Source organism: Salvelinus sp. IW2-2015, linkage group LG4q.2 (assembly GCF_002910315.2).
Source record: "Salvelinus sp. IW2-2015 linkage group LG4q.2, ASM291031v2, whole genome shotgun sequence".
Taxonomy (NCBI): Eukaryota; Metazoa; Chordata; class Actinopteri; order Salmoniformes; family Salmonidae; genus Salvelinus; species Salvelinus sp. IW2-2015.
Genome location: NC_036843.1, coordinates 2,703,917 through 2,727,973, shown reverse-complemented (window position 1 = coordinate 2,727,973; position 24,057 = coordinate 2,703,917). Strand labels below are relative to the sequence as shown.

General features: G+C 45.6%; 1 protein-coding gene across 2 annotated transcripts in view; it reads left to right on the top strand.

Moving 5' to 3' along the window:
• LOC111963137 (peroxidasin) overlaps positions 1-23,814 on the top strand; it is an 81,937-nt gene extending 58,123 nt beyond the window's left edge. For both annotated transcript variants that reach the window (XM_023986375.2, XM_023986374.2), the window contains 13 exons: positions 395-670; positions 2,576-2,688; positions 3,109-3,265; positions 3,954-4,062; positions 5,609-5,766; positions 6,781-7,787; positions 7,959-8,455; positions 8,560-8,694; positions 8,847-9,055; positions 19,117-19,231; positions 19,412-19,544; positions 20,527-20,640; positions 21,219-23,814. In XM_023986375.2, the coding sequence (XP_023842143.1) occupies positions 395-670; positions 2,576-2,688; positions 3,109-3,265; positions 3,954-4,062; positions 5,609-5,766; positions 6,781-7,787; positions 7,959-8,455; positions 8,560-8,694; positions 8,847-9,055; positions 19,117-19,231; positions 19,412-19,544; positions 20,527-20,640; positions 21,219-21,389 (3,194 nt within the window). In that variant the 3' untranslated portion in view covers positions 21,390-23,814. The remainder of the gene's footprint in view (positions 1-394; positions 671-2,575; positions 2,689-3,108; positions 3,266-3,953; positions 4,063-5,608; positions 5,767-6,780; positions 7,788-7,958; positions 8,456-8,559; positions 8,695-8,846; positions 9,056-19,116; positions 19,232-19,411; positions 19,545-20,526; positions 20,641-21,218) is intronic.
• The last annotated feature ends 243 nt before the right edge of the window (positions 23,815-24,057 follow it).

The following is a 24,057-nucleotide window of genomic DNA, read 5'->3' as shown; positions in this document are numbered from 1 at the left end:
TCAACTTAGTGTATGTAAACTTCTGACCCACTGGAATTGTGATACAGTGAATTATAAGTGAAATAATCTGTCTGTAAACAATTGTTGGAAAAATTACTTGTGTCATGCACAAAGTAGATGTCCTAACCGACTTGCCAAAACTATAGTTTGTTAACAAGACATTTGTGGGGTGGTTGAAAAAGTTTTAATGACTCCAATCTAAGTATATGTAAACTTCCAACTTCAACTGTACATTATCATTTTCTTTCAATGAGGAACCATAAGTGTGAAGTGTATTTGAATGGTACAGATGTTTGTGTCTGGTATGAATTGCAGGCATCTTATACAGCACACTGTTGAGACAACGCGATCTAACTTGTTTGTGCCTAACTCTCCTGCCGTTCCTGTCGCCCAGCGACCCCCCAGTTCACAGTGACCCCCCATGACCAGTTGGTGCTGGAGGGTCACACGGTGGACTTCACCTGTGAGGCCAGCGGCTACCCCCAGCCCGTCATCGCCTGGACGCGGGGGGGCAGCCCCCTGCCCCAGGACCGACGCCACCTGGCCCTCTCCTCGGGCACGCTGAGGATCACCCGCGTGGCACCCCAAGATGAGGGCCAGTATGAGTGCCAGGCCGTCAGCCCACTGGGCACAGTGCGCACCGCCGTACAGCTTAACATCCAGCAGAGAGGTGAAACAGATCTCTACCCTAACAGGATCCAGATGTTATGCCTGATGTATGAATATTTTATCAGTCTGCATGCTGTTATGACTGATGTTTGAATTAGGAATGAATTAAATTGTAATTGGGTCTAGAATGGTAATTATAGTACATTTTGTTTGAAGCACTTTTCAAAACATTTTTAATTGTTCCATTATTTTATCAGGTAAGTTGACTGAGAACACGTTCTCATTTACAGCAACGACCTGGGGAATAGTTACAGGGGAGAGGAGGATGAATGAGCCAATTGTAAACTGGGGATTAATTAGGTGACCAGATTGTGAATTTAGCCAGGACACCAGGGTTAACACCTCTACTCTTACAATAAGTGCCATGGGATCTTTAATGACCTCAGAGAGTCAGGACACCCGTTTAACGTCCAATCCAAAAGACGGCACCCTACACAGAGCAGTGTCCCCAATCACTGCCCTGGGGCATTTTTTTAGACCAGAGGAAAGAGTGCCTCCTACTGGCCCTCCAAAACCACTTCCAGCAGCATCTGGTCTCCCATCCAGGGACTGACCAGGACTAACCCTGCTTAGCTTCAGAAGCAAGCCAGCAGTGGTATGCAGGGTGGTATGCTGCTGGCCATCCAAGGACACTATGTCTATGTTGACAAGTATCAGGAGAATGCCATCTGTGACATGATAATTATACTGCGTCTTTATGTAGGCTAGACGGGAAAAGGGTTTTAATGTATTGTTGTAAGGGCCTCTCCAAGCGCTCATAGGCTTTTAAAAAGGAGTCGAGGGTAGTAAAGCTCGAGACGGTGCGAGAGACGATACACAACGTCTCAGCCTGCAATCAGAGAAACTATGCCTCGACATAGTACTAAAAGCTAGTGACAGACAAATGGCTGGGTCTCTCTCTCTCTCTCGAACAGAAATGACAGGCTTGTAGTTGTAAGTGGGACGTGGAGCAGAGCGGGGCAAGAAAGCATGGCGCTCTGTAATCCCAGATGGCACCATGTTTTCCATCTAGTAATGGCTGTTAACATGCAGAAAAGCACATGTTATATAATGGCCTACAACACTGTAAAGCATTTACACACAACCCCAAGACAACCCTTTGAGCAACACTTTAGTGTGTGATTGCTGCTTAGACACAGTGCGACTTTCAGCGAGCGAGACAGAGAGAGAGGGAGACGCACACAAGCAGATACAGACACAGGAAGAGACATACTGTAAGCAGACAGGGAGAAAGATGGCTCGTTGGCTACYTTGACGTACATGTATATTTTGCCTGACATGATAGGGTGTGTTCAGAACGTTATAGTGTTTCCTAGCCTAGACTTTCCTAGTCTACTTGGATAGCTTGGGAACAATTCATCTGCTTTAAACCTCAGGATTCCTCGGAGTTTAGAGGTCTTTCCTCAAACTGGGAATGGCATCTTCCTATGACCAGGTGGCTAGCCGCAGGGGTTACACAGCCGCCATTGGGAATTTTTACTGGGAAGAGGAAAATCACCTTCCCCAGCTGTGTGTGAGAGAGATCAGTGGTCTAATCCATGTTCACAGGGACACACTGAGTAGACTGTCCATGCCTTGGATGCGAGTTGACCTTTGAGTGTTGTGTGTGAATGAAAAACTTCCGCTGGCCCCTGTTAATGTAATTAGAACAGAGATTTAATAGGACGTGGAATATAAACATGTGAGGGGAAAATAGTGTGCGTCTGTTTGTGTGCTTGCTGGCGTGTGCTTGCATCGGTCAGTGTGTGTGCGAGTGTGTGCGTGCGCGCGCATGCTAGCGTGTTTTGACATGCTGAGAACATTTGGAGGATAAAGTGTTTTCTCACTGCGTTGGGATTGATTGCACTGCACTGTGCGCTGCTGCGAGCGTTGATGTAGTCATTAACACATGTTTCTGAATCATCAGTAACGCCTGTTTTCACAAATGCTCCAAGGGACGTGACTGTGGAGTCTGGCACGGACGTCCAGATTCCCTGCAGAGCTCAGGGACAGCCCGAGCCTGTCCTCACCTGGAACAAGGTTAGACACCTGGTCACCTGGTCACCGTTTACTAGTCACCACGGCAACACTGTTGTCCCACCGCCGTGGCAATGAGGCTAGCATAGTCAGGGGCCTGGGGGAGAGGAGGGATGGGGAAAGGGAAGGGTGAGAAGGGCAGGCTGCTCAGATCAGGAAATGGTTGATAGATACTTTCCCAATATTATTATATGTGTATGTAAAATGTTATTTTGTACAGCCTAGAATATCACAGCCTATTGTAAAACGTAGCCATGTAGCCCAAACTGATTTGATAGACTCCATATAACCCAACCCAGTGAGAGCTGACACTCCCCTACTGTGAGCCTTTATGGCAATGTTGTTCCCTGTTTGACCCAATAACCCCACACTAGTCCGCACCTCCTTACCTTTCAACTCCCGTCTCTCCCGGCAACTCTACAGGACGGCATCCAGGTGACGGAAAGTGGGAAGTTCCACATCGCCCCTGAGGGCTTCCTGGAGGTCAAGGATGTGGGTCTAGCCGATGGTGGACGCTACGAATGTGTCGCCCGGAACCCCATTGGCTACCAGTCCGCTACCATGGTGCTCACCGTCCTAGGTAAGACATAGCTAGAGTATGCTAAGCTATGCTAACACTAGTTGTGGAGAACTATAGGCTCTGCAAGCTTTGGTTCCAGCCCTGCTCTAACACACCTGATTCAGATTTGTTTTTGCTGGGCTAGACCCAAAGCCTTCACACACCCTACCACTCGCCAAGCCAAGGCTTTGTGATGGCTGTTCTGCAGTTGTTGTAACATGTAACACCATGGGTTGGGCCTACTCCTCAGCTCTAGCCCCAGTGTTGCTTATTTGCCATGGCCTGCCTACGTGCTGTCTTGTGGCAGATGCGAGCTAGCGTGCTGCCAGTGAACTGTGACCATAATAGGTTGATGTTGGACAGGTCTGCAGCCCACATGTCAGACACTCAATGTTTTACATGGCACGCTATAGAACTACACTGGAGTCTGCCAGAAATGTTTTCTGTTCTCTCCAGTCTTCAGGGTTGCGATACACATGTACAGAAGCGCCCAGCCCTATATGGGGCAATCACCCAGTTAACTTGCTGTCCGGGGAGAGGATTTTAAAACCTTTAGTTGAACTCATGTTACCTCATGCTGTTGTGACCCATGACACACTGGAGGACATATGCAATTGAAACATCTGATCATTCTATCATTCTATCGTTTTATTATCGGTATTAGTTGATTTTTAAACTGGTTGTGACAGCAGTGCCTCTCTGTTTGCAGTGCCTCCAGTGAGTAGGCAAGGGGACACCTTTGTGACCTCGTCTATTGAAGAGGCCATCCGCAACGTGGACAGTGCCATCGAATCCACCAGGAGGCATCTATTTGATGGGTAAGTCAAATGCCTTTTTTTAGTCCGAAGGTTGGAATCAAACTTATGATACTGAGCTTTGTTGCGTTATCATTCCTGAACTGATGATGTGTTTAACAGGAGCATGTTTCCATACACGCACGCACGCACGCACGCACACACACACACACACAACACACACACACACACACAACACACACAGACACACACAGACCACACAGACCACACAGACACCACACACACACACACAGACACACACCCACACACAGACACACACACACACACAGACACACCACACACACAGACACACACACACACACACACACACAGACCACACACACAGACACACACACACACACACACACACACACACACACACACACACCACACACACACACACACACACAACACACACCACACACACACACACACACACACACAGCCAGCTAGCTGCCGGGATTCTCCATCTCTGTTCTAATGATAAGCCCAGGAAGAGAAGTTGCCTCTGGGCCCACAGAGCTCTGTGAGTTCTATGTCACATGTCCTTGTGCTCTGTGACTGGCTGGCACGTCCAGGGATCCTTTGAAGGCTGTTTACCAAAAGGATGACTAGCATATCAAACATTTTTGATTTGGATGCTTTAAATACTACATATTTCTTTTAAGAGTTGTTATTAAGGAGGAAACGGGAATGTGCTTTGCTTCATTGGCCATGTATTCCTCTAAACGATAGCCATTTGTTTTGATTTGGGGTTAGATGTGACACCTGTAGAGGAAGCACATGGTATTGCCCTGCCTGGCTTGGACTGACCCAAGGCATGTGTGCGCTTGGTTGCGTGCATCTGTGTGTGTGTGTGTGTGTGTGTGTGTTTGTGTGTCCGTGCATGCGTGCCATGGTTTATGAAGGCTGCGTTCAAAGCACCTCACAAATAACGATGCAGTCATTGGGATGGTATGAAAGAAATATGATGCCCATATAAGGAAGTGAAAGCAGGTTTATTCACCCACCTACACTTGAGATGGATTATGAGATCAGCTAGCTAGTGTTTAGTTTTTTCACTCCCACCCGTTTGTTATCGGTGAGGAGAATGTGCGTGTTGAGAGGAGTTTTATTGACTGTGTTTGTCTGAAGTCTTTCATCTGCTCATGTCATTTGGATCAGGAAGGATGTTTTCACCATCCACTCCTGTTAGACAGATTAGAGTTGTTTTCCCTGGCAAGAAAAAAGAAGGGATGTCAACATTTCCATCTCTCTTTGTCTCTATCCTAAAGACTTGCAGGCYCAGGATACACAGGAATCAGCATATGACAAACAGGTCATAAATAATAACTCTGTAAAACTATAATTGAAGCATTACTGTAAACAGACTTTTATTTGTTCTCCATGGTGAGTGATACTGTAATAATCTCTCTCTTCTCTCTCTCTCTCTCTCTCTCTCTCTCTCTCTCTCTCTCTCTCTCTCTCTCTCTCTCTCTCTCTTCTCTCTCTCTCTCCTCTCTCTCATCTCCTCTCTCTCTCTCTCTCTCTCTCTCTCTCTCTCTCTCTCTCTCTCTCTCTCTCAATGTAGAAATCCTCGTACCCCTGGCGAGTTGCTCGCCCTATTCCGTTACCCCAGGGACCCCTACACGGTGGAGCAGGCTCGGGCGGGGGAGATCTTCGAGCAGACCCTGCTCCTCATCCAGAACCACGTCAACCAAGGCCTCATGGTCGACACCAATGGCACAGGTAAGACAACAGACACAGCCTTATGGAATTAAGATGACCGTCTCTGTGCTACTTTAGCTTGATTCTGAAAACATCCCTGGATGTAGTTAAATGTGTTAGACATCTGCATTACATGTTCTTCTCTTTCTGACCCGGGGCCAGTGAGATAACCACTGAGCAGTTGACTGGATGGTCATAAAGTATTTTACTACCCATGCGTCATCCTGCATAATGGCAGCCGAATGTGGTCAGTTGCCACGGGTGAAAGCCATCCCAGATTTGGCAGGTCCAGATGAGGTGTCCAATGACCCAAACAAGGAGACTGGTCCTCCATATTAAGGATTTATGGTACATAAAATGCTCATGTTAATGTGGCTAAGGTTTAACAGCCATGCAGGCTCAATAGACCAGTTGTATGAGTTAGTGGAGAACACTGTCTGACATAAGGCCCTGTGGTGCTACAGGCATCAGATGAGAGAGACAGAGAGAGAGAGAGGCAGGCACCATGTTTTCACTGGTTATGACAACAGTCAAGTGTTCATTGTTACACRGGCCCCTAACTTTTGCCCGTCAGCAAAAACAATGTAGCCTGTTTGGTTTATGTCTATGTGACCTGGCACACCCCCAGCACTGCTACCCTGCAGGTTGTGTATGGCTGGATCGATTCTGTGAGTGACCAGAGAGGTGGGATTTTGTGGGCGATGGGAGGGGTGGTGGTGGGTGTTGCTGTTTGCTCCGCTAGCTGACTGCTGACAGGAAGTCTCACTTTTCCCCATTGATTTGAGCTACACAAGGCTCCCCTCACACACACACACACACACACACACTGGAGCTGTAGCGAGTCAGGACATGTCAGAGGAAAACTCCAGTCTGTGCCCTCAGGATGCAGGTTTAGATTGCCAAGGCAAACATTAATAGCCTACATGCTGCAATCAGCAGTCTCCTCTGTTAGTTGGAACTATAACGTTAATGTAGCAGTGTAGTACATAGCCTTATAACCTGACTAAAACCTCTTTTCCCTGCCTCCGTCCCCAGCGTTCCGCTACAATGACCTGGTGTCCCCTCACTTCCTGGATGTGATCGCCAACCTATCAGGCTGCACGGCCCACCGCCGCTTCAACAACTGTTCTGACATCTGCTTCCACCAGAAGTACCGCAGCCACGACGGCACCTGCAACAACCTGCAGCACCCCATGTGGGGCGCCTCCCTCACCGCCTTCCAGCGCCTCCTCAAGTCYGTCTACGACAACGGCTTCAACCTGCCACGCGGCGCCAGCGGCCGGCAGCAGCACGGCCATGCCCTGCCCCTGCCCCGCCTCGTCTCCACCACCATGATCGGCACGGAGACCGTCACCCCGGACGACCGCTACACCCACATGCTGATGCAGTGGGGGCAGTTCCTGGACCACGATCTGGATTCCACCGTTGCCGCCCTCAGCCAGTCACGTTTCTCCGACGGCCAGCTGTGCACTGACGTGTGCACCAACGACGCCCCCTGCTTCCCCATCCAGTTCCCCCCGGGGGACCCTCGGCAGGCGCGCAGCGGGTCACGCTGCATGTTCTTTGTGCGCTCCAGTCCCGTGTGCGGCAGCGGCATGACATCACTCCTCATGAACAGCGTGTTTCCACGGGAACAGATCAACCAGCTGACGTCATACATRGACGCGTCCAACGTGTACGGCAGCTCACGCCACGAGTCYGAGGAGGTCCGCGACCTGGCCAGTCAGAGGGGTCTGCTGAGGCAGGGCATCGTCCAACGCTCTGGGAAGCCCCTGCTACCCTTRGCCACGGGGCCCCCTACAGAGTGTATGAGGGATGAGAACGAGAGCCCCATCCCCTGCTTTCTGGCCGGAGACCACAGGGCCAACGAGCAGCTGGGTCTGACATCCATGCACACAGTGTGGTTCAGGGAACACAACCGCGTGGCTACAGAGCTGCTCCGACTCAACCCACACTGGGACGGCGACATCATCTACCACGAAGCAAGGAAGATAGTTGGCGCACAGATGCAGCACATCACCTACAACCACTGGCTGCCCAAGGTGAGAACCTGCACTTCTCTCTCTCATAATATAAATCTACTTCTTTCTCATACTCTAACATAGGGTTTTGTGAAAGGTCTTCAGATTGATGAAGGGTACTGTGTCTGTAAGTAATTAAAAGTATGATGTTGACTGTAATATTGATGATGATGATTTCACCCCCTCCCTCAGGTCCTGGGTGACGTTGGGATGAAGCTGATTGGTGACTACCGRGGCTACAACCCCAACGTCAACGCCGGCATCCTCAACGCCTTCGCCACGGCCGCCTTCCGCTTCGGACACACCCTCATCAACCCCATCCTGTACCGGTTGGATGAGAACTTCCAGCCCATCCCCCAGGGCCACATCTCCCTACACCGCGCCTTCTTCTCTCCCTTCCGCATCGTCAACGAAGGGGGCATCGACCCCCTGCTGCGGGGCCTGTTCGGCGTGGCGGGGAAGATGCGCGTGTCGACCCAGCTGTTGAACACGGAGCTGACGGAGAGGCTGTTCTCCATGGCCCACTCCGTGGCGCTGGACCTGGCCGCCATGAACATCCAGAGAGGAAGGGATCACGGGATACCGCCTTACAARGACTACCGGACCTTCTGTAACCTGACCTCAGCACAGAGCTTTGATGACCTGAGGAACGAGATCAAGAACCCCCAAGTCAGGGAGAAGCTACAGAGGTATGTTAGCTATGAGGCTTTCAGGAAACTCGCCCCTGGATAAATCAAGGTTAAATTACTGAATTACCTTATCAAAAACAATCTGTATTTTTCTCTCTCTCCAGGCTATACGGCACTCCCCTGAACATCGACCTGTTTCCTGCTCTGATGGCTGAGGACCTAGTTCCTGGGAGCCGGCTGGGGCCCACCCTTATGTGTCTGCTGGCTGCCCAGTTCAAACGACTCAGAGACGGGGACCGGTGAGCTCACATCCCCTCAGCTACCAATTCTAGTCAGAATAATTTTTTCCCTCCCTTTCAGTAGGATGAGATAGTTACAGAAGGGTAGCCTTTGTATTTATGGTGTGTTTACAGATAACTAGTGTAACCTTCCCTCCTCCTGGTGCTACCAGGTTCTGGTATGAAAACCCAGGTGTGTTCACCCCGGCCCAGCTGACCCAGCTGAAGCAGGCGTCTCTGACAAGGGTGCTGTGTGACAACGGTGACAACATCACCCGTATCCAGCAGGACGTGTTCAACGTGGCAGAGCTGCCCCACGGATACGGCAGCTGTGATGACATCCCCAACATTGACTTGCGCATGTGGCAGGACTGCTGCGAAGGTGGGTCACATGGCATATAAAACACGTTATTCACATTGATGCTGTGTCTTGAAGGACTTCTTCTTCCCTAGATAGTCCACTACATTTTGTCATAGACATAAGCTGTGTTCGAATGCTCATAGTAACCGCACTACCATACTATTTGTGACGTGAATTGTGACGTGTACGCTTTTTCAGTTCCGCCCACAAATTTTCTATAGGATTGAGGTCAGAGCGTGGCACTTCCAATGGTCACTCCAATACCTTGACTTTGTTGTCCTTAAGCCATTTTGCCACAACTTTGGAAGTGTGCTTGGGGTCATTGTCCATTTGGAAGACCCATTTGCGACCGAGCTTTAACTTCCTGACTGATGTCTTGAGATGTTGCTTCAATATATCCACATAATTTTCCTCCCTTATGAAGCCATCTATTTTGTGAAGTGCACCAGTCCCTCCTGCATCAAAGCACCCCCACAACATGATGCTGCCACCCCCGTGCTTCACGGTTGAGATGGTGTTCCTCGGCTTGCAAGCCTCCCCCTTTTTCCTCCAAACATAACGATGGTCATTATGACCAAACAGTTTTATTTTTGTTTCATCAGACCAGAGGACATTTCTCCAAAAAGTACGATCTTTGTCCCGATGGTGCAGTTGCAAATCGTAGTCTGGCTTTTTATGGCGGTTTTGGAGCAGTGGCTTCTTCCTTGCTGAGCGGCCTTTCAGGTTATGTCGAAATAAGGACTCGTTTTACTGTGGATATAGATACTTTTGTACCTTTGCTGTTGTTCCGGAATGATTTTCAGTTTTCGCCACAAAGTACATTCATCTTTAGGAGATAGAACGCATCTCCTTCTGAGCGGTATGACGGCTGTGTGGTCCCATGGTGTTTATACTTGCGTACTATTGTTGTACAGATGAACGTGGTAACTTCAGGCTTTTGGAAATTGCTCCCAAGGATGAACCAGACTTGTGGATGTCACGTTTCCTGACCTGTTTTCCTTTGTCATGTATTTGTTTTAGTTGGTCAGGGCGTGAGTTGGGTGGGTTGTCTAGGTTGATTTTCTATGTTGGGATTTTTGTGTCGGCCTGGTATGATTCTCAATCAGAGACAGCTGTGAATCGTTGTCCCTGATTGAGAATCATACTAAGGCAGCCAGGGTTCACTTGTGTTTTGTGGGTTTTGTTCCTGTGTCAGTGTTTGGCCACACAGGACTGTTTCAGGTTAGTCACGTTTGTTGGTTGTTGTATTTTGTAGTGTTTGTTGTTTTCCCATTAAAACATAATACTTACCAATCCGCATCTTGTCCGATCCATGCTCCTCTCGTCTGAGGAGGAGAACGACTACGACAGCCGTTACAGTGGAGGTCTAAAATGTTAAGGTCTTGGCTGATTTCTTTTGATTTTCCCATGATGTCAAGCAAAGAGGCACTGAGTTTGAAGGTAGACCTTGAAATACATCCACAGGTACACCTCCAATTGACTCAAATGATGTCAATTAGCCTATCAGAAGCTTCTAAAGCCATGACATAATTTTCTGGAATTTTCCAAGCTGTTTAAAGGCACAGTCAACTAGTGTATGTAAACTTCTGACCCACTGGAATTGTGATACAGTGAAATCATTTGTCTGTAAACAATTGTTGGAAAAATGAATTGCGTCATGCACAAAGTAGATGTCTAACCGACTTGACAAAACTAGTTTGTTTAACAAGACATTTGTGGAGTGGTTGAAAAACTAGTTTTAATGACTCCAAGCCGGTGTGATGTATACTTACGACTTCATTGTAGTCAGTATGCCAAAAGTTCCCAGATGTCATACTAAATTCCCCAAAATATGAATTATATGCGCAGAGGACACTTTTCCGTACTTTAGGGCCCATATGCAATTCTTCAGGAAATGGGCGTGGCTTCACATCATTTTCAGATTGAAGAAAATGTGGAAAATATGTAGCTGAAGTACAAGAGAGTGGATACAAATGAATTGCTTTAACTAATTATGACAAATGTTAAGAAGATGTTGAGCAATGTAGTAAAGTAATGACTTTTCAAYTAAGTTACCTTACACGTTATGTTGGCTGACAATTTGTTAGGTACGTTGTCCTTATGAACCACATAGCATATCATTACAGCAGTTGGCTACTTATGCATCAAACTTGCCAGTATATTAACTATAGGCTAACTAACTACCCAACGTTTATTAMATTTTTCCCATCATTCTTAYCTTAGCTAAATGGTATAGTCATTGTGCGTTCTCAATGGYCATTCGYGTGCTTTCGTAAATTCACTCGATTTCAGAGCACTTTCGTCTGAGTGTACCAGAGTGCAGAATAATGAATTTACGAGCGCTTAAAACACCRGTTGAAMTTGGCCGGTGTCAGTAAACGTTGGCAAAAAAGGGTAATTAAAGTGTTGCCAGCAGCACAGTTACAGTCACCAATGCTCTGGATAACATGAAAACTGCCTAACCAGCTCTGCTAGGGCGAGTAAGATGGTCAGAGTGGTTCATTTGTACCTGGAAGTAGCTAGCAAGCTAACCAACGTTAGCTTGTAAAGTCAGAACGCTCAAATCAACACTACTCCTCGGCTTMWGCGTCCAGTGTGCCCTCCTAACAGCGAAACGCTCGGAATTTACATACTGACAATCTGACAACGCTCTGAATTTACGAGCGCACTCTGGCACTCCAGATTGAATTTAAGAACACACCCTAAGTCGTAAAATATCTAAGTAGTCATTTGTTATGCTAACTAGCTAGCACAAGGTTGCTAGTGATAGGTTTGGTTTCTGAGCTTTTTATATTATTAATCATCAGGTATAATAGAGACATGAGGGGTGCCATAATGAWGCTTGGGAGAGGCTGAGTGCAGGGGAAATGATCACATGTAGCAGTACTGATAAGGGGAGGAACCGTTTAAGGCCCAGATCACTCAGCTCCCTGCCTAGCAATAATGATGCAATGTTTAGTGATAACGAGGAGACTCCACCCAAAGTGAGGTATGTATACTACCACGGATGAAACCATGTTTTTGTCTAATGCAGCTGAATTGACCCTCTGAGCAGAATAAACGTGGTTTAAATCTTTCATAGTATCCGTTGAGTTTGTACTCTGAAAATCAGATCCTAACGATAGCAACAGCATCAATTTCCGGTAGACAGGCGACGAGCTAGTAGGCTCAACTGAAAGGATACTGTTAGTTTACAGTATACTTAAATTAACTAATAGTATATGATATACTGTATGTAGTATATACTCATTAAGTATGTGCTAGTAGGCTCAACTGAAAGGATACTGTTAGTTTACAGTATACTTAAATTAACTAATAGTATATGATATACTGTATGTAGTATATACTCATTAAGTATGTAGTATACAGTATGTTAGTATGGGTATTTCGAACACAGCTCTAGTGTATTGTCTTTCTATGTGGCTTTGTTCCAATGTAGCGATCTGTGGGAATTGGGAGTCTCTGGGCTCGGTTGTGTTGATGCTGTGTTACACACTTGTGGACTGTGGCAAATAAAGAACGCCACCAAGACTGGTACTCAGGGCTACACAGTGTCAATGTTCGGACGTTTAGTTCTGTGGAATGTGTAGTCAGAAGCAGCAGGACAAGGGTCCAGTTCTCTGTCATGTTGTGCTAACATTCGATTAGGAGGCACCTGATTGGGCTTTGTGTGTAATCATTGGTCAGTACCCCACAGTGTTTTAAACAGCATTTACAAAAGTTTGACTTTGTGCATTTGTCTGACAGTGCTATCTGTATGACTGCTGTCATGTGAAAACATCAAGCAAGATAAGATAGTGAAGAGATGAAATAATTAACATGTCTCCAGGCTTCATCTTCTCACAGTGAAASTGGGCATTGACTAGGGCAGGGCTTGGGTATCTTTTGAATTGACGAGTGGCTCAAATGTACCTTTAATCAACATTAGAGTAAATGCAATGGGTTATTTAGCTGGTTTTGGTAGTGTTTGTCTTGAGAGATGAAGAGAATCAGCTACCTCTTCTGTTGTACCCTATTACCATCTGACCCCAGAACTGCTGTTACATAGCCAGGATTTTTTTGAGATATTACCGTGTGATTGTAGGGGCTAGAGATTATATTGAGAGTTAAAGCCCTGATGTTGTTCATTCTATCCTAGGATTTCATTTACTAACCCAGCAGGATACAATGGGATGACAGTAGGTACACGTTTGAGAGCTTTCAGTGGGAGTTTGTCTCGCTTCATCCACATTGTTTGGTTAACGTGTCGTCAGATGTACGAGCAGCGCAGCCAATTRACCAATTTACTGAATTTGCCAAAGCATGCGGTAGTAGTGTCTGGGGTGCAGAAGAGGTTTTCATATTTGGAGAGCAGCTGAATGTTCCCTCCAACGAACCCCTGAGTGGATGACTCTGAGCATCTTATTCTGGGTGGCTGGGTGAGAATACAGGACTTCTGTGAGCAGTAGGCTATTACACATAATAAGCTATTTACTCACTACTGTGAGACACACTCCAGTCACCGTGCATTTTCCTTTGGATCATTTGAATATGTTGGATGAAGGCATGAGTTGCACTGAGTTAAAAAAAAACATTTGTATTCAGGTGGATACTGTGGRGTGCTGGTCCCGTGTGGCTCAGTTGGTAAAGCATGGTGCTTGCAACACCAGGGTTGTTGGTTCAATTCCCACAGGGGACAKGTTCACAAAATGTATCCACTCACTACTGTAAATGGCTCTGGAAATGAGTGTCTGTTAAATGACAAAAAATGTTAATGTGGGGAATGTTTCACCCCACTCTTCCTCCACCCTTTGGTAAATCACATTTTATTGGTCACAGGCGCCGAATACCGTAAATGCTTATTTACGAGCCCATTCCCATTAATGTAGAGTTAAAAAGTAAGAAAAATATTTGCAAAAAAAACAAGTAAGGAAATAGTAACGCAATAAAAGAACAATAGCGAGGCTAGATACCAGGAGAAACAATACAGAGTCAATGTGCAGGGGTACCAGGTAGTTGAGGTAAATTAGGTAATAGAGCATGTACATGTYGGTAGGGGTAAAAGGGACTAGGCAATCAGGATAGATAATAAACAGAGTATGAAGTGAAGTGTGCGTGTGTGTGGCATCAATATGTGTGTGTGTGTGAGCGTATGTAGTGTGTGTGTGTGGCGTCAATATGTGTGTGTGGCGTCAGTGTGTGTGTGTGTGTGGCGCCAATATGTGTGTTTGTGTTAGCGTGTGTGTGTTAGCGTGTGTCTTTTGGAGTGTCAGTGTTGTATCTGTGAGTGTGTGGATAGAGTCRAGTGAGTGTGCATTGAGTCAGTGCAAAAAAATAACAACAACATTTTTTTTACAAAATGGGGTCAATGTAAATAGTCCAGGTAGCCAGTTGATTAACTGCTCAGCAGTCTTATGGCTTGCGGGTGGAAGCTGTTCGGGAGCCTTTTAGTCTCAAACTCTGGTACCGCTTGCCGTGCGGTAGCAGAGAGAACAGTCTATGACTTGGATGGCTGGAGTCTTTGACAATTTTTAGGGCCTTCCTCTAACACCGCCTGGTGTAGAGGTCCTGGATGGCAGGGAGTTCGGCCCCAGTGATCTACACTATATATACAAAATAATGTGTACATTCGGCTATTTCACATTTACATAAGTATTCTGACCCTTCACTCAGTACTTTGTWGAAGCACCTTTGGCAGCGATTACAGCCTCCAGTGTTCTTGAGTTTGACGCAACAAGCTTGGCACACCTGTATTTGGGGAGTTTCTCCGATTCTTCTCTGCAGATCCTCTCGAGCTCTGTCAGGTTGGATGGGGAGTGTCACTGAACAGCTATTTTCAGGTCTCCAGAGTTGTTTGATTTGGTTCAAGTRTGGGCTCTAGCTGGGCCAGTCAAGGACATTCAAAGACTTATCCCAAAGCCACCCCTGCGTTGTCTTGGATGTGTGCTTAGGGTCGTTGTCCTGTTGGAAGGTGCATTTTCTTTCCTCCAGATGTGACGCTTGACATTTTTATTTTATTTTATTTCACCTTTATTTAACCAGGTAGGCTAGTTGAGAACAAGTTCTCATTTGCAACTGCGACCTGGCCAAGATAAAGCATAGCAGTGTGGCCAAAGAGTTCAATCTTGGTTCCATCAGACCAGAGAATCTTGTTTCTCATGGTCTGAGAGTCTTTAGGTGCCTTTTGGCAAACTCCAAGCGGGCTGTCAAGTGCCTTTTACAGAGGAGTGGCTTCCGTCTGGCCACTCTACCATAAAGGCCTGATTGGTGGAGTGCTGCAGAGATGGTTGTCCTTCTGGAAGCTTCTCCCATCTCCACAGAGAACTCTGGAGCTCTGTCAGAGTGACCATTGGGTTCTTGGTCACCTCTCTGACCAAGGCCCTTCTCCCCCGATTGCTCAGTTTTGCTGGGCGACCAGCTCTAGGAATATTCTTGGTGGTTCCAACTTCTTCCATTTAAGAATGATGGAGGTCACTGTGTTCTTGGGGACCTTCAATGTTGCAGAAATGTTTTAGTAGCCTTCCCCAGATATGTGCCTACACAATCCTGTTTCGGGGCTCTACAGACAATTCCTTTGACCTCATGGCTTGGTTTTTGCTCTGACATGCACTGTCAACTGTGGGACCTTATATAGACAGGTGTGTGCTTTTCCAAGTCATGTCCAATCAATTGAATTTACCACAGGTGGACTCCAATCAAGTTGTAGAAACATCTCAAGGATGATCAGTGGAAACAGGATGCACATGAGCTCAATTTCGAATCTCATAGCAAAGGGTCTGAATACTTATCTAAATAAAGTATTTCTGTTTTTTTATTTTAATAAATTTGCTAATATTTAAAAAACCTGTCGTCCGTCCGTCCGTCCCCCCCAAACTTACTCTTGAAAGTTGTAATAGTAGAATGCACAAGGTGCAATTTTGAAATTGGGTAGTGCATCATCAGTTTTCCTCTTGTTAGTCATTGCAGACCTTAGAGAGCTACAGTATAACTTGTCAGAAATGTCCAGAGCAACTGTCAGCTCAGGTTTTTTTGCCAGGTTTTTTAGCCCATAGATTTTGTTCTAATGTTTGAGTCACTCAAATATCATATGAATACAAATTAAACATGGCAAAATGTATAGAATTACAAGACAATTAGCTTTAAAACTGCAACATTTTCTCTGCACCCCATGACAAAATGTGTAGAATTACAGGAAATAAGGGGATGTTCCCCAATGCTGGAAGGGGGGCCTGAGTGAAAAAGTTTGGGAACCACTGCAATAGAGATTGCGTCATTTGTGGATCTGTTGGGGCGGTATGTGAATTGGAGTGGGTCCAGGATTTCTGGGATGATGGTATTAATGTGAGCCATGACTAGCCTAAAAGCCTTTCATGGGTACAGATGTGAGTGCTACGGGGCGGTAGTCATTTAGACAGGTTACCTTGGCGTTCTTGTGCACAGGGACTATGTTGGTTTGCTTGAAACATGTCGACTGTAAAATGGTAATTCATCAAGTAATAGTGAAATGATCAAATGTCAGAAATCAAGTCAAGAATGCCATTATGACTGTATCACATCAGCATTGGACAACAGCCAACTAGTTTAATCAGTTCTTGCTATGAYCTCAGATTATTCCCCTTTAGAATTTAAGAGCCAGACCTAATGATTTTGGTATGAAATATATGACTCTGGTTTAATAAAGGGCGCTCTGTGTCTCTTATCCTTAGATAATTGTTTTCCTTTCTTCTCTTGGATCTGACCCAGGATTCATTTAGCCTTCACAAATGAACATGGGAAAAGACGAGCTAATAAACAGTGAATATCCTGTCAGTGGAGAGGGTCAGACTTGGATAGGGTCAGAGGAGAAGAGGACAGAGTAAATGCATTTTCACAATAAGCACTTGTCTTTCAAATACATTGCTACAGTTGTTAGTTTGCGAACTAGWGAATTTTGGCCATATTATCATAGACATGGTATCATTCAAAAGACCTCTAAACAAGACATGGTATCAAGAACAAGATACAACTAACTGAAACAAGCCACCTATGATTCCCCACATGGCAGCTTCCTGTCATTGTTGCTAGCAATCTGATCAGAATCATAACAATGTTTTGTCACTCATTTTGTGGCACAGAGTCAATGTGGATTACTCTACACGCAGTCAGAGTCAGTAGCCGCAGCATCYCCCAACATCTAAATCTAAACAGATTGGCTAGTGAAACACACACTTGGCACTCTGATTGGACCAACAAACTGTCAATCAGCACAGGATCTGGTGCAACGCAAACGTCAAATTGCAGGGAGAGAGGATTGTCATAATAAATAAATATGCAGCTCCAAAAAATGTGGTGATCAAGAATATGAACTGTTTACTCTGCAAGCCCACCAGCAATGGGGCAACAATTGCTAGCTTTGGCCTACTGGTCTTTTGGTATGTAACAATTGCTTGAAATTGATTATTTACTTATGAAGCTTTTATTTGGAATTTGTTATTAAAATGAATTATGCACCATAGGCGCGGCTCTTCACTTGCGCTCTCCAAACTCACGCCAGTGGAGTTATTTTTKGATTTTGTTGAAATGTTTGATATTGCTTTCACACGTTTAAATGCATAGGCCCTATGTGGTAAATCTATATTATATATAATACTACAGTAATTGCTATCGTGTCATCATTCCATCCCCGTACCATTTATTGCAACAGGTAGACATTTCTGTTTCATGTTTGATAGGTCTACAATACATTTTCATTTAGCCATCCATTTGTTACCCTGCTCTGAGTGGGCGCAACGTTTATAGTGCACATGAACGTTCGCAAGACTCATGGGGTAGAAGTTCTGTTTATTTAATTCAATGTAACATTTCCTGTATTCATATTTCCCTGATTATGTCGGAGTTCCATGTGTCCTATGTTCTAGACGATGTTGCTATAGTAGCCCCCGCGCCTCAGTGAACATAGAAATAGGATACGTGGCCTGCGCTCCACGCTTCGGAGTCAGAACGTTGAATAAGAGAACATTATTGTTCCATGTATGCATGGTGTTGAAATATCATTAGCACTCATTAAGTCGGATTAAAGACAAATGTACCATTTTAACAATGGATGTGGAAATTGCCTTTTATATTGTAGAATCAGTTTATTCGTTGTAATTGCCAATTGGGTAATTGTATGGTCCTGAGGGCCAAAGTAAGGCTGTATACTCTCCCCCTCTACCTGTGTCCGTTCAGATAGGACAGGTTAAGCCTGACACAGAGGTTATTTATTTTGGGCTATTGCCCGTGTATATCCGTGAATATTTAGTAAATCTACTTGTATATTTTTGATAATATGACACTTTCACCATTGGATCACCAAGACCTGGAAATAAATCTACACTCTGAGCACTTCAACCTGCCCTGCCTTCTGCTGATTACAGGCCCTTACCACAGCTACTACAAGGTCTATATTTTACAATTACATAATCCATAGGTGTTGAGGACAAAATAATGAAAAGGGCTGCCTGGTATCCTCAATATATAGACAAAGATTTGTATTTGAAGTCATTGCACGTATAGATTTTTTTTTACTGGACTTGAAAACTTCTGACTGGACTTGACTTGCTGTTAGAATGCACGACTTGGACTTGACTCCAGTCTTGACCRGTTCTACTTGGGACTCGACTTGAGACTCGGACCTTGTCCCACCTCTGCGGCCTTCTACCCCTGCGATGCGAGCTTAACATTTTCGTGACTTTGTCAGGCAACCCGTCTATAAGGTGTGTATGTGTTTGAGGGCTGGTGAGTCGAGTGTATTATCTGTTCTGGGACCAGTCTGAATGGCCGTGTGTGGGAGAGTGGCCTCTCATTAGCCCTGCTCTCAGATCAGCTCTTTGAAGTGTGATGAAAGGGGACTGGCAGATGAAGTGTTGTGTATTCAGGGAAGATCCCCCACCTACCACCCACCACATTGTACTAAGGTGTGAGTGAGAGACTATAAGCAGAGACACTTCAGCTACCACCCTTACCAGCTAAGACTGCACAGTGKATGGGCCCTGGGCTTTAACGCATTGGCCTTTATGCAATCTGAGTTTCCTGATATGCCCCGTTGTCTAAATTGTGAGTTGTTGTACCCCCCCATCCCCCAGACTGCAGGACCAAGGGTCAGTTCAACGCCCTGTCCTACCATTTCAGAGGGCGCAGGTCAGTGGATCAGAGCTCTGCAGACAAGAAGCCTGCCAACAGCATAGAGCAGAACATCAGGTAACTACTAATGCCACTTGTTTGGTACCTTGTCGTTCTCTGACTACATTAAGTTCCTTGGATGTGATAACCATTCTGCGTCATAGCTAACAACTGTGGTGACTAAAACCATTATAACTTACAAAGTTATGCTATAATTAGGTTGTGCTGAATTTTGGGATGTGTTTTCTTACATTCCAGCCCAGCTGAAGACGCTACTGAAAATCTTGTGAATGTCACCCTCACCTCACAACAAAGCACTGAACCCTCGCTGAATGACTTCCAAGACTTTGTCGTAGACATGCAGAAGACAATCACAAGTTTACGAAAGCAGGTGAGAGCAGTTGTATACTGCACACAGGCTACATCAGCTGGGTTTGTTCCTCACGACTTGAGTGTTACCCCAATTTCATTCTGGCTGCTCAGCACACATTCAAATAGCAACAACAGGTATTTTTGGYGTAGTGATTTGAGTGCTTATTTCCCTCCTTCCTTTACACTGCAAGTCCAGACATGTTCAGCTCAGGCTCTTACAGGTAGAACCCATACAGAACCGTGTAGAATCCAGACACTGTTCCAATATTATTATTAGCCTATTTTCAATATCCCCAGATTGAATGTGATATGCTGCCTGAGGGTAGATGATCATATAGCATGTAGCACACTGGGGTGGGATGAAGGGGAACTAACGGTGCTGTAGGCTAACATGGCTTTGATTAAGTCCTCAGCGGTATAGAGGATTTAAACAGACTGGGCCCTGAGTCCCAGCTTTGGCCCCTCTGTGTGCTGCCTAGGTCTTTCAATGCTAAGGGAGGGGTATTAATTGTAAGTCGATGGTTAAATAAATCTAGGTTGTTCGCGTGACTCGTATTACAGGAAAGACGTGGGCTGTGTGTGTGTGTACATATGTGTGTACGTGCTTTGTGTGGCGCTCTGCTCTTCAGTTAGCTGAGAAAGATGGCATCACGGGCCTCATGGGGTGCATTACTAAAGCAGTAAGGCCAGAGGAGGTGTGGTATATGGCCAATATAGCACGGCTAAGGGCTGTTCTTAGGGATGACGCAATGCGGAGTGCCTGGACACAGCCTTTAGCCGTGGTATAGTCTCCATATATCAGAAACCCCTGAGGAGCGTTATTGCTATTATAAACTGGTTACCAACGTAATTGGATCTGTAAAACTAAATGTTTTGTTATAGTTCAGCCAATCAGAATTCAGGACTCAAACCACCTAGTTTATAAAATAGTCTAACCTGGCTCTCCATACCTGCTTTTCTTCATCTCCATTTACCCCTCCTGTCCCTGTCTGTCTGTGCAGATTAAACGACTAGAAGCTCGTCTGAGTAAGACAGACTGCACTGATGCGGCGGGTCGTGAGCGATCGGACGGAGAGAGGTGGAAGAATGATCCATGTTCCACATGCGAGTGCAAAGTATGTACACACACACACACACATACTGTATGTGTCCATACAGACCACACACACAAGTGCACACTACACACAGACTTGCACAACCACAGTCTATTCACCACCCACTCCTCAACAGGCACACAGTGCGATGTGTACAGTATATTCACTTTTCACATTCACACCCAGTTTATCAGGCCTGTTTGCCACTCTTCCCACACCTTTTTACACTGTCCAGGGTTGGGCTAGCTGATTAGTTTGACAGTGCCAGCACCACTCCGCTCAGCACCATGCCAGTGCCAGAATACACCTGTCCTGTTCTGTCCTTGTCTGGCGCCATTGGCCAGCATTACATCCTCTCTCTCTACCTTTTGGCAGTACCAACCTTCTGGCACGGCAGACCCATGTACAATATGTCACCTTTCTGCTTGACCAACTCATTTGATCTCTTTATCTCCATGACTCTCTCGTCTCTCACTGTTCTAACTGTTGGCAGAGGGGAAGGTCTCTCATGCCAAACCTGACGGTCCCCCTCTCTATTTCTCTCCCTCTTTCCCTCACTCTCTCTCCCTCTATCTCTTTTTGTCTTCCCTCAAATCCAGGGTGCCCAGGTGACGTGTTTGGTGGAGTCGTGTCCGCCGGTGGAGTGCCAGAGGCCTGTGAAGCTAAAAGGAGCATGCTGCCCCGTGTGTCACAACCAGGGAGAGGGAGCGGCCAGCAACAGCCATACCCAGACAGGGAAACAGGCACCGGGTAGCCACCAGCATGTATAACGTCTCAGGGACCACCGTGTAAACACACAGAGGGAGAGACCCTGACGGTGTGCTTACTTTACAGCCACCTGCACCCAATTGCCTCATTTTTTATAATTTTTTTTTTTTACAAAAATCATAAATATTTGTTTTAAATTGATTTTGATTGTCATGTCTCCATGGCCAACTAACTGCTGGAGGCTTGGTTTCAAATCCACTGGCAACGGGAGAGCAGTCACTATTAATCTGCTTCCTTCTGGAARGATGAATGGCTGGATTAATAATTGGATGGATGGACAGATGGACAACCCCCCTTCCTGGCCCGGGGCCTCCAAAACAGGGCCTCAGATAGTCTCTGATCTGAAGTGTTACCCCACCACTGCATTTGAAGGCCCCACAAAATGGCTGAAACACATGTGTGGTGTGAAGAGGAGGGAATGGCACTGCAGCCGCGCAGGAAGGGGAAGTAGGTCGGCCATGTTGTCTCACAAAGCTTTCTCAGGTTAGAGATGCCGGAAAAAAACTGGTGCTATTTGTCCCCTTTATCTTAACGATTTAGTCACTAAAAACGTCAAAGTATTGTTTTTGTTTTGTTTGTTTTTTAACAATATGCAAAGCAACATATACACTCATTATGTGCCTTCTCATCTTTAAAAAAAATCGCATTTGAGAMAACCTTTTTTTATTTGCTCGAAATACATTTTATGTACAAAATTACTTCCGCTTTTACAAAATGTTTATGGTGATCTATAACATATTCTAAATACCGGTATGTATTTCTCCCTTTTGTATCACCTGCTTACATATGAAGATAATGTGAAGCCCTACAAAAACTTTTGTAATGCAAAGATGTCTACTGATTATTACCTTGTTATCACATCTGTCTCCAATGGCAACTGTTGGTGAACTAAATAACATCTGGTATTTAGATATGTTATCTCCTCAAGGCCATGTCAACACTTTTATCAACTTGAGGGATGTTGGTTGGAACTGCGGCTTGGGGTTGGGGTTGGGTTTGAGGCGGGATGTTCTCTTTTGGCCTAACCACTTCTTACTGGAAGGCATAATGCATTTTTATCTCAAGATGTACTGCTTTTTTCACACTCCCATGTTGTAAAAGCAGTGAAAAGCCATTTGTTACCACTGTAGAGATGTAGTAGTTTTTGTCCCGACATTTTCAGTTTGCCTAATCCCTCAGTGCCTACTGCAAACCTACCACAGCAGTATTCTCAGTCTTACCCCTAGTTGTCCCATCCACCCCTCTGTCCAGCATTAACCCATACTCAAACGTAGACATTGTAGGACTGCAGCCATACCACTTTACTTTAACTATCTGGTGCTCTCATAACCAAACCCACAGCTTTTCAGCTCCAGTTTACAGAAGGACGCTCACATACATGCATTCCTTTCCCATTCCCAAGCACTCAGTCAATATGATGTTGTAACCATTCTCCTCTGTGTGTGTGACCAATCATCCGTTTTTTCTGACGGCTCCTCGGAGCGTCTCTTTAGTGTTAACGCGGGTGATAAACCTCGCCTGGCTCTCATCTCTTAGGTTCCTGGGAGACGATGGAGATGGAGGTGACGTCATTTGGCCGGGTGTGCGAGGCGCAGACTTTGACCTCTCTGACCCCCACTTCTATCTAATGGAAGCCAGATGGGAGGGGGAACGGGAGAGGATGCCAATCAAATATCTGGCGCTGCTTTATTTCTGGAGGCTGTCTATTGTTAGTAATCAGCCAACTGAGTGTGTCCCGCTGACAGACACACACACATACAGGCCCAAATACCAGTCACTCAGCCCCTTGTGCTGGTCCACTCTGCTCAAACAGTGATTCATAGTTATCTTCTGCATTATCTTTGTGTTGTCATGGTGATGTGCTCAGAATGTCCCAGAAATCCGATACAGTATGCTGGAGGTGTTTGGGGTTTCTCCAAGAATGTCAAAGCAATCATGTGATGGTGGTGGAGCCTCATAGCAATGTTGGCACATTGGTATCAAACCACATGGATATTCCCTGCTTTTGTGTTGTAGACCTATACAGTGTCATCTCCTTCAGTGTTTAACCTTTTATTTTCTCCTCCCTGTCATTGCCTTTGCGGTACCATTGTTTTTACTCCTGCTCCAGTGTGTGTGTCTGTACAGTGTGTGTGTGAATGTGTATGCGTGAACTCCCAGGGCTTGGCTCCCACTTTTTATTTTCATTCTAACCCCTCATCTTAGTGGTCTCTCTTTTGTTCCCCAAACCCACCACTGTCAACGGAATGCACTGCCTTACCAGACTGAACATGCTTCACCTACACTGTCCCAACGTCAGTGGTCAAAGTGGATACCTATCTGACAATTGTATTGTAAGTTTGCCAAAGAATTGTTTGCACTGTAATGTACGCCTCTACAATAATAATAATAATAAAAATAGGCCACATTTGCAATACACAACCACAATGTTTTGGCTGGCCTGTTATTTCCCGAGTGGATGCTGCTTCTCCCTTTAGATATGTTTCCTAACAGTCTCCGTATGGGTAAACATGTACAATACTGCCTCGCGTAAAGAAGATTGATAATCGAGTTGTATGTCTTAAAACAGATGTGACCTAACCCAGTTTTTCCCCAATGCTCGCAATCTTGTACTGTTCTACTGTATATAGCCATTCCTCAGGGTCTGTTGTGATATGGATTTTAGACTTG